The 15000-nt window shown below is 41.7% G+C and overlaps 1 protein-coding gene across 5 annotated transcripts in view; it reads left to right on the plus strand.

The window, feature by feature from the left end:
• Positions 1 to 15000, plus strand: part of LOC106593245 (fibrillin-1) — a 169848-nt gene that overhangs the window by 139562 nt on the left and 15286 nt on the right. For all 5 annotated transcript variants that reach the window (XR_014382842.1, XR_014382844.1, XR_014382843.1 and 2 more), the window contains exons 53-59: positions 279 to 404; positions 494 to 613; positions 1560 to 1682; positions 11424 to 11555; positions 11988 to 12113; positions 12762 to 12968; positions 14063 to 14188. Coding sequence is in view for 2 of the 5 variants with exons in the window: in XM_082969628.1 (XP_082825754.1) it covers positions 279 to 404; positions 494 to 613; positions 1560 to 1682; positions 11424 to 11555; positions 11988 to 12113; positions 12762 to 12968; positions 14063 to 14188 (960 nt within the window). In the remaining 3 variants the exon portion in view is untranslated. The remainder of the gene's footprint in view (positions 1 to 278; positions 405 to 493; positions 614 to 1559; positions 1683 to 11423; positions 11556 to 11987; positions 12114 to 12761; positions 12969 to 14062; positions 14189 to 15000) is intronic.

Consider the following 15000-nt stretch of genomic DNA (forward strand, 5'->3'; position numbering starts at 1 on the left):
TAGTGGAAACTAGCCCTGTGTGTCTTGTAACTAGTGTGCAGCTATGTTGGCCAGGTCTCTTCTGAGAAATAAGACTAAATCTGGTCAAGAGGTGGATGAGATGGTTTGCTGACGGTGTGTGTGTGTGTGTGTGTGTGTGTGTGTGTGTGTGTGTGTGTGTGTGTGTGTGTGTGTGTGTGTGTGTGTGTGTGTGTGTGTGTGTGTGTGTGTGTGTGTGTGTGTGTGTGTGTGTGTGTGTGTGTGTGTGTGTGTGTGTGTGTGTGTGTGTGATATTCCAGACATTGATGAGTGCACCGCCAACCCCAACATCTGCAACAACGGTCAGTGTATCAACACGGACGGGTCGTTCCGATGTGAGTGTCCCTTTGGCTTCCGACTCGACACCTCAGGGATCAACTGTGAAGGTAGGTGTTAACCTTATCCCCACACACACACACTATCTCTCTACCAGTCATGGAGTAATTGTGAAACATATTGTATTTGTGTTTCGTAGATACTAATGAGTGTGACCTGGGGAACCCGTGTGGAAACGGAACGTGCACTAACGTGATTGGAGCGTTTGAGTGTGCATGTGACGAAGGCTTCGAACCCGGACCCATGATGTCTTGTGAAGGTATGCTCACTCTGACACACTTTCTAGTATACTAGGAATTACCCTGTATAGCATACTAGGAAGAACCCTATGTAGCATACTAGGAAGAACCCTATGTAGCATACTAGGAAGAACCCTATGTAGCATACTAGGAAGAACCCTATGTAGCATACTAGGAAGAACCCTATGTAGCATACTAGGAAGAACCCTATATAGCATACAAGGAAGAAACCTATGGAGCATACTAGGAAGAACCCTATGTAGCATACTAGGAAGAACCCTATGTAGCATACTAGGAAGAACCCTATGTAGCATACTAGGAAGAAACCTATGGAGCATACTAGGAAGAACCCTATGTAGCATACTAGGAAGAACCCTATGCAGCATATTAGGAAGAACCCTTATATAGCATTTTAGGAAGAACCCTATATAGCACACAAGGAAGAACCCTATGTTGCATACTAGGAAGAACCCTATGTAGCATATTAGGAAGAACCCTTATATAGCATACTAGGAAGAACCCTATGTAGCATACTAGGAAGAACCCTATGTAGCATACTAGGAAGAAACCTATGTAGCATACTAGGAAGAACCATATGTAGCATACTAGGAAGAACCCTATGCAGCATATTAGGAAGAACCCTTATATAGCATTTTAGGAAGAACCCTATATAGCACACAAGGAAGAACCCTATGTTGCATACTAGGAAGAACCCTATGTAGCATATTAGGAAGAACCCTTATATAGCATACTAGGAAGAACCCTATGTAGCATACTAGGAAGAACCCTATGTAGCATACTAGGAATAACCCTATGTAGCATACTAGGAAGAACCCTATGTAGCATACTAGCACACTATATTATACATTTCTGTTCCATCCCCACAACCTGACCTTTCTCTTATCTTCTCCCTCACCCCCCTCTCTCTCTCCCTCTCTCTTTCACTCCCCCCCCCCTCGTCTCCAGATGTGAATGAGTGTTCCCAGAATCCTTTGCTGTGTGCGTTCCGCTGCGTGAACGTGATTGGTTCCTACGAGTGTAAATGTCCAACAGGCTACGTGCTGCGAGAGGACAAGAGGATGTGCAAAGGTAAAGCTAAAGCAGGGACTGGAATCTGCTATAGATATCTTACTATAGACCTGTAGGGACTGGAATCTGCTATAGATATCTTACTATAGACCTGTAGGGACTAGAATCTGCTATAGATATCTTACTATAGGCCTGTAGGGACTGGAATCTGCTATAGATATCTTACTATAGACCTGTAGGAACTGGAATCTGCTATAGATATCTTACTATAGGCCTGTAGGGACTGGAATCTGCTATAGATATCTTACTATATACCTGTAGGGACTGGAATCTGCTATAGATATCTTACTATATACCTGTAGGGACTGGAATCTGCTATATATATCTTGCTATAGACCTGTAGGGACTGGAATCTGCTATAGATATCTTACTATAGGCCTGTAGGGACTGGAATCTGCTATAGATATCTTACTATAGACCTGTAGGGACTGGAATCTGCTATAGATATCTTACTATAGGCCTGTAGGGACTGGAATCTGCTATAGATATCTTACTATAGACCTGTAGGGACTGGAATCTGCTATAGATATCTTACTATATACCTGTAGGGACTGGAATCTGCTATATATATCTTGCTATAGACCTGTAGGGACTGGAATCTGCTATAGATATCTTACTATAGGCCTGTAGGGACTGGAATCTGCTATAGATATCTTACTATAGACCTGTAGGGACTGGAATCTGCTATAGATATCTTACTATAGACCTGTAGGGACTAGAATCTGCTATAGATATATTACTATAGACCTGTAGGGACTGGAATCTGCTATATATATCTTACTATAGACCTGTAGGGACTGGAATCTGCTATATATATCTTGCTATAGACCTGTAGGGACTGGAATCTGCTATAGATATCTTACTATAGATCTGTAGGGACTGGAATCTGCTATAGATATCTTACTATAGGCCTGTAGAGACTGGAATCTGCTATAGATATCTTACTATAGGCCTGTAGGGACTGGAATCTGCTATAGATGTCTTACTATAGGCCTGTAGGGACTGGAATCTGCTATAGATATCTTACTATAGGCCTGTAGGGACTGGAATCTGCTATAGATACCTTACTATAGGCTTGTAGGGACTGGAATCTGCTATAGATATCTTACTATAGACCTGTAGGGACTGGAATCTGCTATAGATATCTTACTATAGGCCTGTAGGGACTGGAATCTGCTATAGATATCTTACTATAGACCTGTAGGGACTGGAATCTGCTATAGATATCTTACTATAGACCTGTAGGGACTGGAATCTGCTATAGATATCTTACTATAGACCTGTAGGGACTGGAATCTGCTATAGATATCTTACTATAGACCTGTAGGGACTGGAATCTGCTATAGATATCTTACTATAGACCTGTAGGGACTGGAATCTGCTATAGATATCTTACTATATACCTGTAGGGACTGGAATCTGCTATATATATCTTACTATAGACCTGTAGGGACTGGAATCTGCTATAGATATCTTACTATGGACCTGTAGGGACTGGAATCTGCTATAGATATCTTACTATAGACCTGTAGGAACTGGAACCTGCTATAGATATCTTACTATAGACCTGTAGGGACTGGAATCTGCTATATATATCTTGCTATAGACCTGTAGGGACTACAATCTGATATAGATATCTTACTATAGGCCTGTAGGGACTGGAATCTGCTATAGATATCTTACTATAGACCTGTAGGGACTGGAATCTGCTATAGATATCTTACTATAGACCTGTAGGGACTGGAATCTGCTATAGATATCTTACTATAGACCTGTAGGGACTGGAATCTGCTATAGATATCTTACTATAGACCTGTAGGAACTGGAATCTGCTATAGATATCTTACTATAGGCCTGTGGGGACTGGAATCTGCTATAGATATCTTACTATAGACCTGTAGGGACTGGAATCTGCTATAGATATCTTACTATAGACCTGTAGGGACTAGAATCTGCTATAGATATCTTACTATAGACCTGTAGGGACTGGAATCTGCTATATATATCTTACTATAGACCTGTAGGGACTGGAATCTGCTATAGATATCTTACTATAGACCTGTAGGGACTGGAATCTGCAATAGATATCTTACTATAGACCTGTAGGGACTGGAATCTGCTATAGATATCTTACTATAGACCTGCAGGGACTGGAATCTGCTATAGATATCTTACTATAGGCCTGTAGGGACTGGAATCTGCTATAGATATCTTACTATAGGCCTGTGGGGACTGGAATCTGCTATAGATATCTTGCTATAGACCTGTAGGGACTAGAATCTGATATAGATATCTTACTATAGACCTGTAGGGACTGGAATCTGCTATAGATATCTTACTATAGACCTGCAGGGACTGGAATCTGCTATAGATATCTTACTATAGGCCTGTGGGGACTGGAATCTGCTATAGATATCTTACTATAGACCTGTAGGCACTAGAATCTGCTATAGATATCTTACTATAGGCCTGTATAGACTGGAATCTGCTATAGATATCTTACTATAGGCCTGTGGGGACTGGAATCTGCTATAGATATCTTGCTATAGACCTGTAGGGACTAGAATCTGATATAGATATCTTACTATAGGCCTGTAGAGACTGGAATCTGCTATAGATATCTTACTATAGACCTGTAGGGACTGGAATCTGCTATAGATATCTTACTATAGGCCTGTGGGGACTGGAATCTGCTATAGATATCTTACTATAGACCTGTAGGGACTGGAATCTGCTATATATATCTTGCTATAGACCTGTAGGGACTAGAATCTGATATAGATATCTTACTATAGGCCTGTAGGGACTGGAATCTGCTATAGATATCTTACTATAGACCTGTAGGGACTGGAATCTGCTATAGATATCTTACTATAGACCTGTAGGAACTGGAATCTGCTATAGATATCTTACTATAGGCCTGTGGGGACTGGAATCTGCTATAGATATCTTACTATAGGCCTGTAGAGACAGGAATCTGCTATAGATATCTTACTATAGGCCTGTAGGGACTGGAATCTGCAATAGATGTCTTACTATAGGCCTGTAGGGACTGGAATCTGCTATAGATATCTTACTATAGGCCTGTAGGGACTGGAATCTGCTATAGATATCTTACTATAGGCTTGTAGGGACTGGAATCTGCTATAGATATCTTACTATAGACCTGTAGGGACTGGAATCTGCTAAAGATATCTTACTATAGGCCTGTAGGGACTGGAATCTGCTATAGATATCTTACTATAGACCTGTAGGGACTGGAATCTGCTATAGATATCTTACTATAGACCTGTAGGGACTGGAATCTGCTATAGATATCTTACTATAGACCTGTAGGGACTGGAATCTGCTATAGATATCTTACTATAGACCTGTAGGGACTGGAATCTGCTATAGATATCTTACTATAGACCTGTAGGGACTGGAATCTGCTATAGATATCTTACTATGGACCTGTAGGGACTGGAACCTGCTATAGATATCTTACTATAGACCTGTAGGAACTGGAATCTGCTATAGATATCTTACTATAGACCTGTAGGGACTGGAACCTGCTATAGATATCTTACTATAGACCTGCAGGGACTGGAATCTGCTATAGATATCTTACTATAGGCCTGTAGGGACTGGAATCTGCTATAGATATCTTACTATAGACCTGTAGGGACTAGAATCTGCTATAGATATCTTACTATAGGCCTGTAGAGACTGGAATCTGCTATAGATATCTTACTATAGGCCTGTGGGGACTGGAATCTGCTATAGATATCTTGCTATAGACCTGTAGGGACTAGAATCTGATATAGATATCTTACTATAGGCCTGTAGAGACTGGAATCTGCTATAGATATCTTACTATAGACCTGTAGGGACTGGAATCTGCTATATATATCTTACTATAGACCTGTAGGGACTAGAATCTGATATAGATATCTTACTATAGGCCTGTAGGGACTGGAATCTGCTATAGATATCTTACTATAGACCTGTAGGGACTGGAATCTGCTATAGATATCTTACTATATACCTGTAGGGACTGGAATCTGCTATATATATCTTGCTATAGACCTGTAGGGACTGGAATCTGCTATAGATATCTTACTATAGGCCTGTAGGGACTGGAATCTGCTATAGATATCTTACTATAGACCTGTAGGGACTGGAATCTGCTATAGATATCTTACTATAGACCTGTAGGGAGTAGAATCTGCTATAGATATATTACTATAGACCTGTAGGGACTGGAATCTGCTATATATATCTTACTATAGACCTGTAGGGACTGGAATCTGCTATATATATCTTGCTATAGACCTGTAGGGACTGGAATCTGCTATAGATATCTTACTATAGATCTGTAGGGACTGGAATCTGCTATAGATATCTTACTATAGGCCTGTAGAGACTGGAATCTGCTATAGATATCTTACTATAGGCCTGTAGGGACTGGAATCTGCTATAGATGTCTTACTATAGGCCTGTAGGGACTGGAATCTGCTATAGATATCTTACTATAGACCTGTAGGGACTGGAATCTGCTATATATATCTTGCTATAGACCTGTAGGGACTAGAATCTGATATAGATATCTTACTATAGGCCTGTAGGGACTGGAATCTGCTATAGATATCTTACTATAGACCTGTAGGGACTGGAATCTGCTATAGATATCTTACTATATACCTGTAGGGACTGGAATCTGCTATATATATCTTGCTATAGACCTGTAGGGACTGGAATCTGCTATAGATATCTTACTATAGATCTGTAGGGACTGGAATCTGCTATAGATATCTTACTATAGGCCTGTAGAGACTGGAATCTGCTATAGATATCTTACTATAGGCCTGTAGGGACTGGAATCTGCTATAGATGTCTTACTATAGGCCTGTAGGGACTGGAATCTGCTATAGATATCTTACTATAGGCCTGTAGGGACTGGAATCTGCTATAGATACCTTACTATAGGCTTGTAGGGACTGGAATCTGCTATAGATATCTTACTATAGACCTGTAGGGACTGGAATCTGCTATAGATATCTTACTATAGGCCTGTAGGGACTGGAATCTGCTATAGATATCTTACTATCGACCTGTAGGGACTGGAATCTGCTATAGATATCTTACTATAGACCTGTAGGGACTGGAATCTGCTATAGATATCTTACTATAGACCTGTAGGGACTGGAATCTGCTATAGATATCTTACTATAGACCTGTAGGGACTGGAATCTGCTATAGATATCTTACTATAGACCTGTAGGGACTGGAATCTGCTATAGATATCTTACTATATACCTGTAGGGACTGGAATCTGCTATATATATCTTACTATAGACCTGTAGGGACTGGAATCTGCTATAGATATCTTACTATGGACCTGTAGGGACTGGAATCTGCTATAGATATCTTACTATAGACCTGTAGGAACTGGAACCTGCTATAGATATCTTACTATAGACCTGTAGGGACTGGAATCTGCTATATATATCTTGCTATAGACCTGTAGGGACTAGAATCTGATATAGATATCTTACTATAGGCCTGTAGGGACTGGAATCTGCTATAGATATCTTACTATAGACCTGTAGGGACTGGAATCTGCTATAGATATCTTACTATAGACCTGTAGGGACTGGAATCTGCTATAGATATCTTACTATAGACCTGTAGGGACTGGAATCTGCTATAGATATCTTACTATAGACCTGTAGGAACTGGAATCTGCTATAGATATCTTACTATAGGCCTGTGGGGACTGGAATCTGCTATAGATATCTTACTATAGACCTGTAGGGGCTGGAATCTGCTATAGATATCTTACTATAGACCTGTAGGGACTAGAATCTGCTATAGATATCTTACTATAGACCTGTAGGGACTGGAATCTGCTATATATATCTTACTATAGACCTGTAGGGACTGGAATCTGCTATAGATATCTTACTATAGACCTGTAGGGACTGGAATCTGCTATAGATATCTTACTATAGACCTGCAGGGACTGGAATCTGCTATAGATATCTTACTATAGGCCTGTAGGGACTGGAATCTGCTATAGATATCTTACTATAGGCCTGTGGGGACTGGAATCTGCTATAGATATCTTGCTATAGACCTGTAGGGACTATAATCTGATATAGATATCTTACTATAGACCTGTAGGGACTGGAATCTGCTATAGATATCTTACTATAGACCTGCAGGGACTGGAATCTGCTATAGATATCTTACTATAGGCCTGTGGGGACTGGAATCTGCTATAGATATCTTACTATAGACCTGTAGGGACTAGAATCTGCTATAGATATCTTACTATAGGCCTGTATAGACTGGAATCTGCTATAGATATCTTACTATAGGCCTGTGGGGACTGGAATCTGCTATAGATATCTTGCTATAGACCTGTAGGGACTAGAATCTGATATAGATATCTTACTATAGGCCTGTAGAGACTGGAATCTGCTATAGATATCTTACTATAGACCTGTAGGGACTGGAATCTGCTATAGATATCTTACTATAGGCCTGTGGGGACTGGAATCTGCTATAGATATCTTACTATAGACCTGTAGGGACTGGAATCTGCTATATATATCTTGCTATAGACCTGTAGGGACTAGAATCTGATATAGATATCTTACTATAGGCCTGTAGGGACTGGAATCTGCTATAGATATCTTACTATAGACCTGTAGGGACTGGAATCTGCTATAGATATCTTACCATAGACCTGTAGGAACTGGAATCTGCTATAGATATCTTACTATAGGCCTGTGGGGACTGGAATCTGCTATAGATATCTTACTATAGGCCTGTAGAGACAGGAATCTGCTATAGATATCTTACTATAGGCCTGTAGGGACTGGAATCTGCAATAGATGTCTTACTATAGGCCTGTATGGACTGGAATCTGCTATAGATATCTTACTATAGACCTGTAGGGACTGGAATCTGCTATAGATATCTTACTATGGACCTGTAGGGACTGGAATCTGCTATAGATATCTTACTATAGGCCTTTAGGGACTGGAATCTGCTACAGATATCTTACTATAGGCTTGTAGGGACTGGAATCTGCTATAGATATCTTACTATAGACCTGTAGGGACTGGAATCTGCTAAAGATATCTTACTATAGGCCTGTAGGGACTGGAATCTGCTATAGATATCTTACTATAGACCTGTAGGGACTGGAATCTGCTATAGATATCTTACTATAGACCTGTAGGGACTGGAATCTGCTATAGATATCTTACTATAGACCTGTAGGGACTGGAATCTGCTATAGATATCTTACTATAGACCTGTAGGGACTGGAATCTGCTATAGATATCTTACTATGGACCTGTAGGGACTGGAATCTGCTATAGATATCTTACTATGGACCTGTAGGGACTGGAATCTGCTATAGATATCTTACTATAGACCTGTAGGAACTGGAATCTGCTATAGATATCTTACTATAGACCTGTAGGGACTGGAATCTGCTATAGATATCTTACTATAGACCTGTAGGGACTGGAATCTGCTATAGATATCTTACTATGGACCTGTAGGGACTGGAATCTGCTATAGATATCTTACTATAGACCTGCAGGGACTGGAATCTGCTATAGATATCTTACTATAGGCCTGTAGGGACTGGAATCTGCTATAGATATCTTACTATAGACCTGTAGGGACTAGAATCTGCTATAGATATCTTACTATAGGCCTGTAGAGACTGGAATCTGCTATAGATATCTTACTATAGGCCTGTGGGGACTGGAATCTGCTATAGATATCTTGCTATAGACCTGTAGGGACTAGAATCTGATATAGATATCTTACTATAGGCCTGTAGAGACTGGAATCTGCTATAGATATCTTACTATAGACCTGTAGGGACTGGAATCTGCTATATATATCTTGCTATAGACCTGTAGGGACTAGAATCTGATATAGATATCATACTATAGGCCTGTAGGGACTGGAATCTGCTATAGATATCTTGCTATCGACCTGTAGGGACTGGAATCTGCTATAGATATCTTACTATGGACCTGTAGGGACTGGAATCTGCTATAGATATCTTACTATAGACCTGTAGGGACTGGAATCTGCTATAGATATCTTACTATAGACCTGTAGGGACTGGAATCTGCTATAGATATCTTACTATAGACCTGTAGGGACTGGAATCTGCTATAGATATCTTACTATAGGCCTGTAGGGACTGGAATCTGCTATAGATATCTTGCTATAGACCTGTAGGGACTAGAATCTGATATAGATATCTTACTATAGGCCTGTAGGGACTGGAATCTGCTATAGATATCTTGCTATCGACCTGTAGGGACTGGAATCTGCTATAGATATCTTACTATGGACCTGTAGGGACTGGAATCTGCTATAGATATCTTACTATAGACCTGTAGGGACTGGAATCTGCTATAGATATCTTACTATAGGCCTGTGGGGACTGGAATCTGCTATAGATATCTTACAATAGACCTGTAGGGACTGGAATCTGCTATAGATATCTTACTATAGACCTGTATAGACTGGAATCTGCTATAGATATCTTACTATAGACCTGTAGGGACTGGAATCTGCTATAGATATCTTACTATAGACCTGTAGGAACTGGAATCTGCTATAGATATCTTACTATGGACCTGTAGGGACTGGAATCTGCTATAGATATCTTACTATAGACCTGTAGGAACTGGAATCTGCTATAAATGTCTTACTATAGGCCTGTAGGGACTGGAATCTGCTATAAATGTCTTACTATAGACCTGTAGAGACTGGAATCTGCTATAGATATCTTACTATAGACCTGTAGGGACTGCATTTAAGCAATAAGGCCTGAGAGGTGTGGTATATGGCCAATATACCACGGCTAAGGGCTGTTCTTAAGCACAACGCAACACAGAGTGCCTATTGCTATTATAAACTGGTTACCAATGTAATTAGAGCAGTAAACATTTATGTTTTGTTATACCCATGGTATACAGTCTGATATACCATGGCTGTTAGCCAATCAGCATTCAGTGTTCGAATCACCCAGTTTATAATATACGATAGACATCTTACTTTATGGCCTGTAGGTATGGCAGTGACTGGAATCTTCTATAGACACTAAATGGACTGTAGAGACTGTAGGTACAGCAGGGACTATGGGAATGCAGAGAAACATTCAACATTCCAAAGTCTATCGTCAGTACAGTACAGCTAAACCAGAAATGTCCAGCTTTTAGGATTCTGAGGTGACAGTTACTTCTAATCCCCGATGACGTCACTGTATGAGGCTTCAGCTATCTACCATCTGACATAAGGCTTGGAGTCTCCACCTCACCCCTGCTTCAACTCTCTGTATCTCAATAAGACTTTCTAAACACTGTGTGTGGGAGAGAGAGCATAACAAGGGTTTGACTAGGGGAGGAGAGGGGACCAGTGTTGAGTCAGAGACAGACAGGAGACAGGAGGAAGATGTCAGTGTGTGGACTATAGGCTGGTATTTACATTACTATTATAAACACACCTTTATATACTCTGGGAGGGCTGGATACACACATCCTCTGTTACCCAGGAAAGCACTTTGTCACACACACACACACGCGCACACACACACACACAAGCTTCGACACACACGCGTGCACAAATTCATGCACGTACGCACGCTAACGCAAAGATACAAGCAAACACATTATTGTACACACACTCACGGTGTGTGTTCTCTCCCCTCTCCTGCAGACCAGAATGAGTGTGAGGATGGGCTGGATGACTGTGAGAGCAGAGGGATGCGCTGTAAGAACCTCATAGGAACCTACATGTGTATCTGTAACCCTGGTTACACACGGGCCCCTAATGGAGAGAGCTGCATAGGTAAGACACACACACTAACACACACAATTCTGGTTTTATCACCAGTTCATGGCTGGTCTATCTTATGGGGTTATTCAATTCACAGATACACCAAACTTGCCAAGATACCAAAGAGGAGTATGATCCCATACAATGTACACACACACAATATTCCAATCATCTACTTCTAGTAGCAAACAATACATGTGATAATGGATCTGTAGTTCATGTAGGATTCTGTTGAGGTTGTACCCATCACACTTCATGGTGATTTGTCCATCTGGTGAACTAATGCAATAAACTGACATTCATCTCACAGTATCTGATATAGTTTTATGCAGACTACCCTGCAGATCTGTTCTGGATTTAATCACTGTATCTCCACCGTGTGTGTGGTGTGTGTGTGTGTGTGTGTGTGTGTGTGTGTGTGTGTGTGTGTGTGTGTGTGTGTAGATCTGAACGAGTGCTCTGCTAAGCCAGGTATCTGTGAGAACGGTCGTTGTGAGAACACGGTTGGAAGCTATCGCTGCAGGTGTGACCAAGGCTTCAGCGCCAACCCTACACAGACTGAATGTATAGGTAAATACACCCCTCTCCCTACATCTCTCTCTCTCTCACTCTAACTCTCCGTTCCCCCCTCTCTCTCTCTCTCTCTCTCTCTCTCTCTCTCTCACCCTAACTCTCTGTCCCTCTCTCTCTCTCTCTCTCTCTCTCTCTCTCTCTCTCTCTCACCCTAACTCTCTGTCCCTCTCTCTCTCTCTCTCTCTCTCTCTCTCTCTCACTCTAACTCTCCGTCCTCCCCCTCTCTCTCTCTCTCTCACTCTAACTCTCCGCTCCCCCTCTCTCTCTCTCTCTCTCTCTCTCTCACTCTAACTCTCCGCCCCCCCTCTCTCTCTCTCTCTCTCTCTCTAACTCCCCCCCCTCTCTCTCTCTCTCTCTCTCTCTCTCTCTCTCTCACCCTAACTCTCTGTCCCTCTCTCTCTCTCTCTCTCTCTCTCTCTCTCTCTCTCTCTCTCACCCTAACTCTCTGTCCCTCTCTCTCTCTCTCTCTCTCTCTCTCACTCTAACTCTCCGTCCTCCCCCTCTCTCTCTCTCTCTCTCACTCTAACTCTCCGCCCCCCCCCCCCTCTCTCTCTCTCTCTCTCTCTCTCCAACTCTCCGCCCCCCCCCTCTCTCTCTCTCTCTCTCTCTCTAACTCTCCGTCCCTCCTCTATCCCTCTCATCTAGATAACCGTCAGGGTCTGTGTTTCATGGAGGTGTTGACTACATTGTGTCAGATGCAGTCCAGTAGCAGGAACAGTGTGACTAAGTCTGAGTGTTGCTGTGATGGAGGACGAGGCTGGGGCTCTAACTGTGAGCTGTGTCCTCTACCTGGGACCACACACTACAAGAAGATGTGTCCACTGGGGCCTGGATACACAACAGACGGCAAAGGTAGAAATACTCACTCATATCTATACCCAAACCTGCACCATACACAATCACTAGTCTACTGAGCTAAAGGTAGAAATACTCACTCATATCTATACCCAACCCTGCACCATGGATGGTACACAATCACTAGTCTACTGAGCTAAAGCCGAGGCAATAGCTCTGTGACCTCACATTGTCTTCAGGTCTCACCAAACTACCTCCACTTTATGGACGGTTGGGATCTACCTGAGGACTACTCAGGCAAATGCAGATGAGTGTGTGTTTATTATGATAATGTTGTAGTTGACAGGACTCTCTCCCTCAGACATAGATGAGTGTGTATTTATTATGATAATGTTGTAGTTGACAGAACTCTCTCCCTCAGACATAGATGAGTGTGTGTTTATTATGATAATGTTGTAGTTGACAGAACTCTCTCCCTCAGACATAGATGAGTGTGTGTTTATTATGATAATGTTGTAGTTGACAGAACTCTCTCTCCCTCAGACATTGATGAGTGTGTGTTTATTATGATAATGTTGTAGTTGACAGAACTCTCTCCCTCAGACATAGATGAGTGTGTGTTTATTATGATAATGTTGTAGTTGACAGAACTCTCTCCCTCAGACATAGATGAGTGTGTGTTTATTATGATAATGTTGTAGTTGACAGAACTCTCTCTCCCTCAGACATAGATGAGTGTGTGTTTATTATGATAATGTTGTAGTTGACAGAACTCTCTCCCTCAGACATAGATGAGTGTGTATTTATTATGATAATGTTGTAGTTGACAGAACTCTCTCCCTCAGACATAGATGAGTGTGTATTTATTATGATAATGTTGTAGTTGACAGAACTCTCTCTCCCTCAGACATAGATGAGTGTGTGTTTATTATGATAATGTTGTAGTTGACAGAACTCTCTCCCTCAGACATAGATGAGTGTGTGTTTATTATGATAATGTTGTAGTTGACAGAACTCTCTCTCCCTCAGACATAGATGAGTGTGTGTTTATTATGATAATGTTGTAGTTGACAGAACTCTCTCCCTCAGACATAGATGAGTGTGTGTTTATTATGATAATGTTGTAGTTGACAGAACTCTCTCTCCCTCAGACATAGATGAGTGTCGTGTGATGGGGAACCTGTGTGTGAACGGACAGTGTGTCAACAGCTTGGGCTCCTACAGCTGTGTGTGTAAAACTGGATACACCACAGATATCACTGGCACCCTGTGTGTGGGTAAGACTACGACACTAACACTGTCTAAGGTTCAGTCCCAAATGACACTCTATTTCCTACTTAGTGCACTACCTTTGACCAGGCTCCCTCCTCTCTCTCTCCTCTCTAGATGTGGATGAGTGTAATGTCTCTTTCTCCCCTCTAGATGTGGATGAGTGTAACATCTCTCTCTCCTCTCTAGATGTGGATGAGTGTAACGTCTCTCTCCTCTCTAGATGTGGATGAGTGTAACGTCTCTCTCTCTCCTCTCTAGATGTGGATGACTGTAACATCTCTCTCCTCTCTAGATGTGGATGAGTGTAACATCTCTCTCCTCTCTAGATGTGGATGAGTGTAACATCTCTCTCTCTCCTCTCTAGATGTGGATGAGTGTAACATCTCTCTCCTCTCTAGATGTGGATGAGTGTAATTTCTCTCTCTCCTCTCTAGATGTGGATGAGTGTAACGTCTCTCTCCTCTCTAGATGTGGATGAGTGTAACATCTCTCTCCTCTCTAGATGTGGATGAGTGTAACGTCTCTCTCTCTCCTCTCTAGATGTGGATGAGTGTAACGTCTCTCTCTCTCCTCTCTAGATGTGGATGAGTGTAACTTCTCTCTCTCTCCTCTCTAGATGTGGATGAGTGTAACGTCTCTCTCCTCTCTAGATGTGGATGAGTGTAACGTCTCTCTCTCTCCTCTCTAGATGTGGATGAGTGTAACGTCTCTCTCTCCTCTCTAGATGTGGATGAGTGTAACATCTCTCTCTCCTCTCTAGATGTGGATGAGTGTAACTTCTCTCTCCTCTCTAGATGTGGATGAGTGTAACGTCTCT

The sequence above is a fragment of the Salmo salar genome, chromosome 26 (assembly GCF_965601325.2).
Source record: "Salmo salar chromosome 26, fSalSal1, whole genome shotgun sequence".
Classification (NCBI taxonomy): Eukaryota; Metazoa; Chordata; class Actinopteri; order Salmoniformes; family Salmonidae; genus Salmo; species Salmo salar.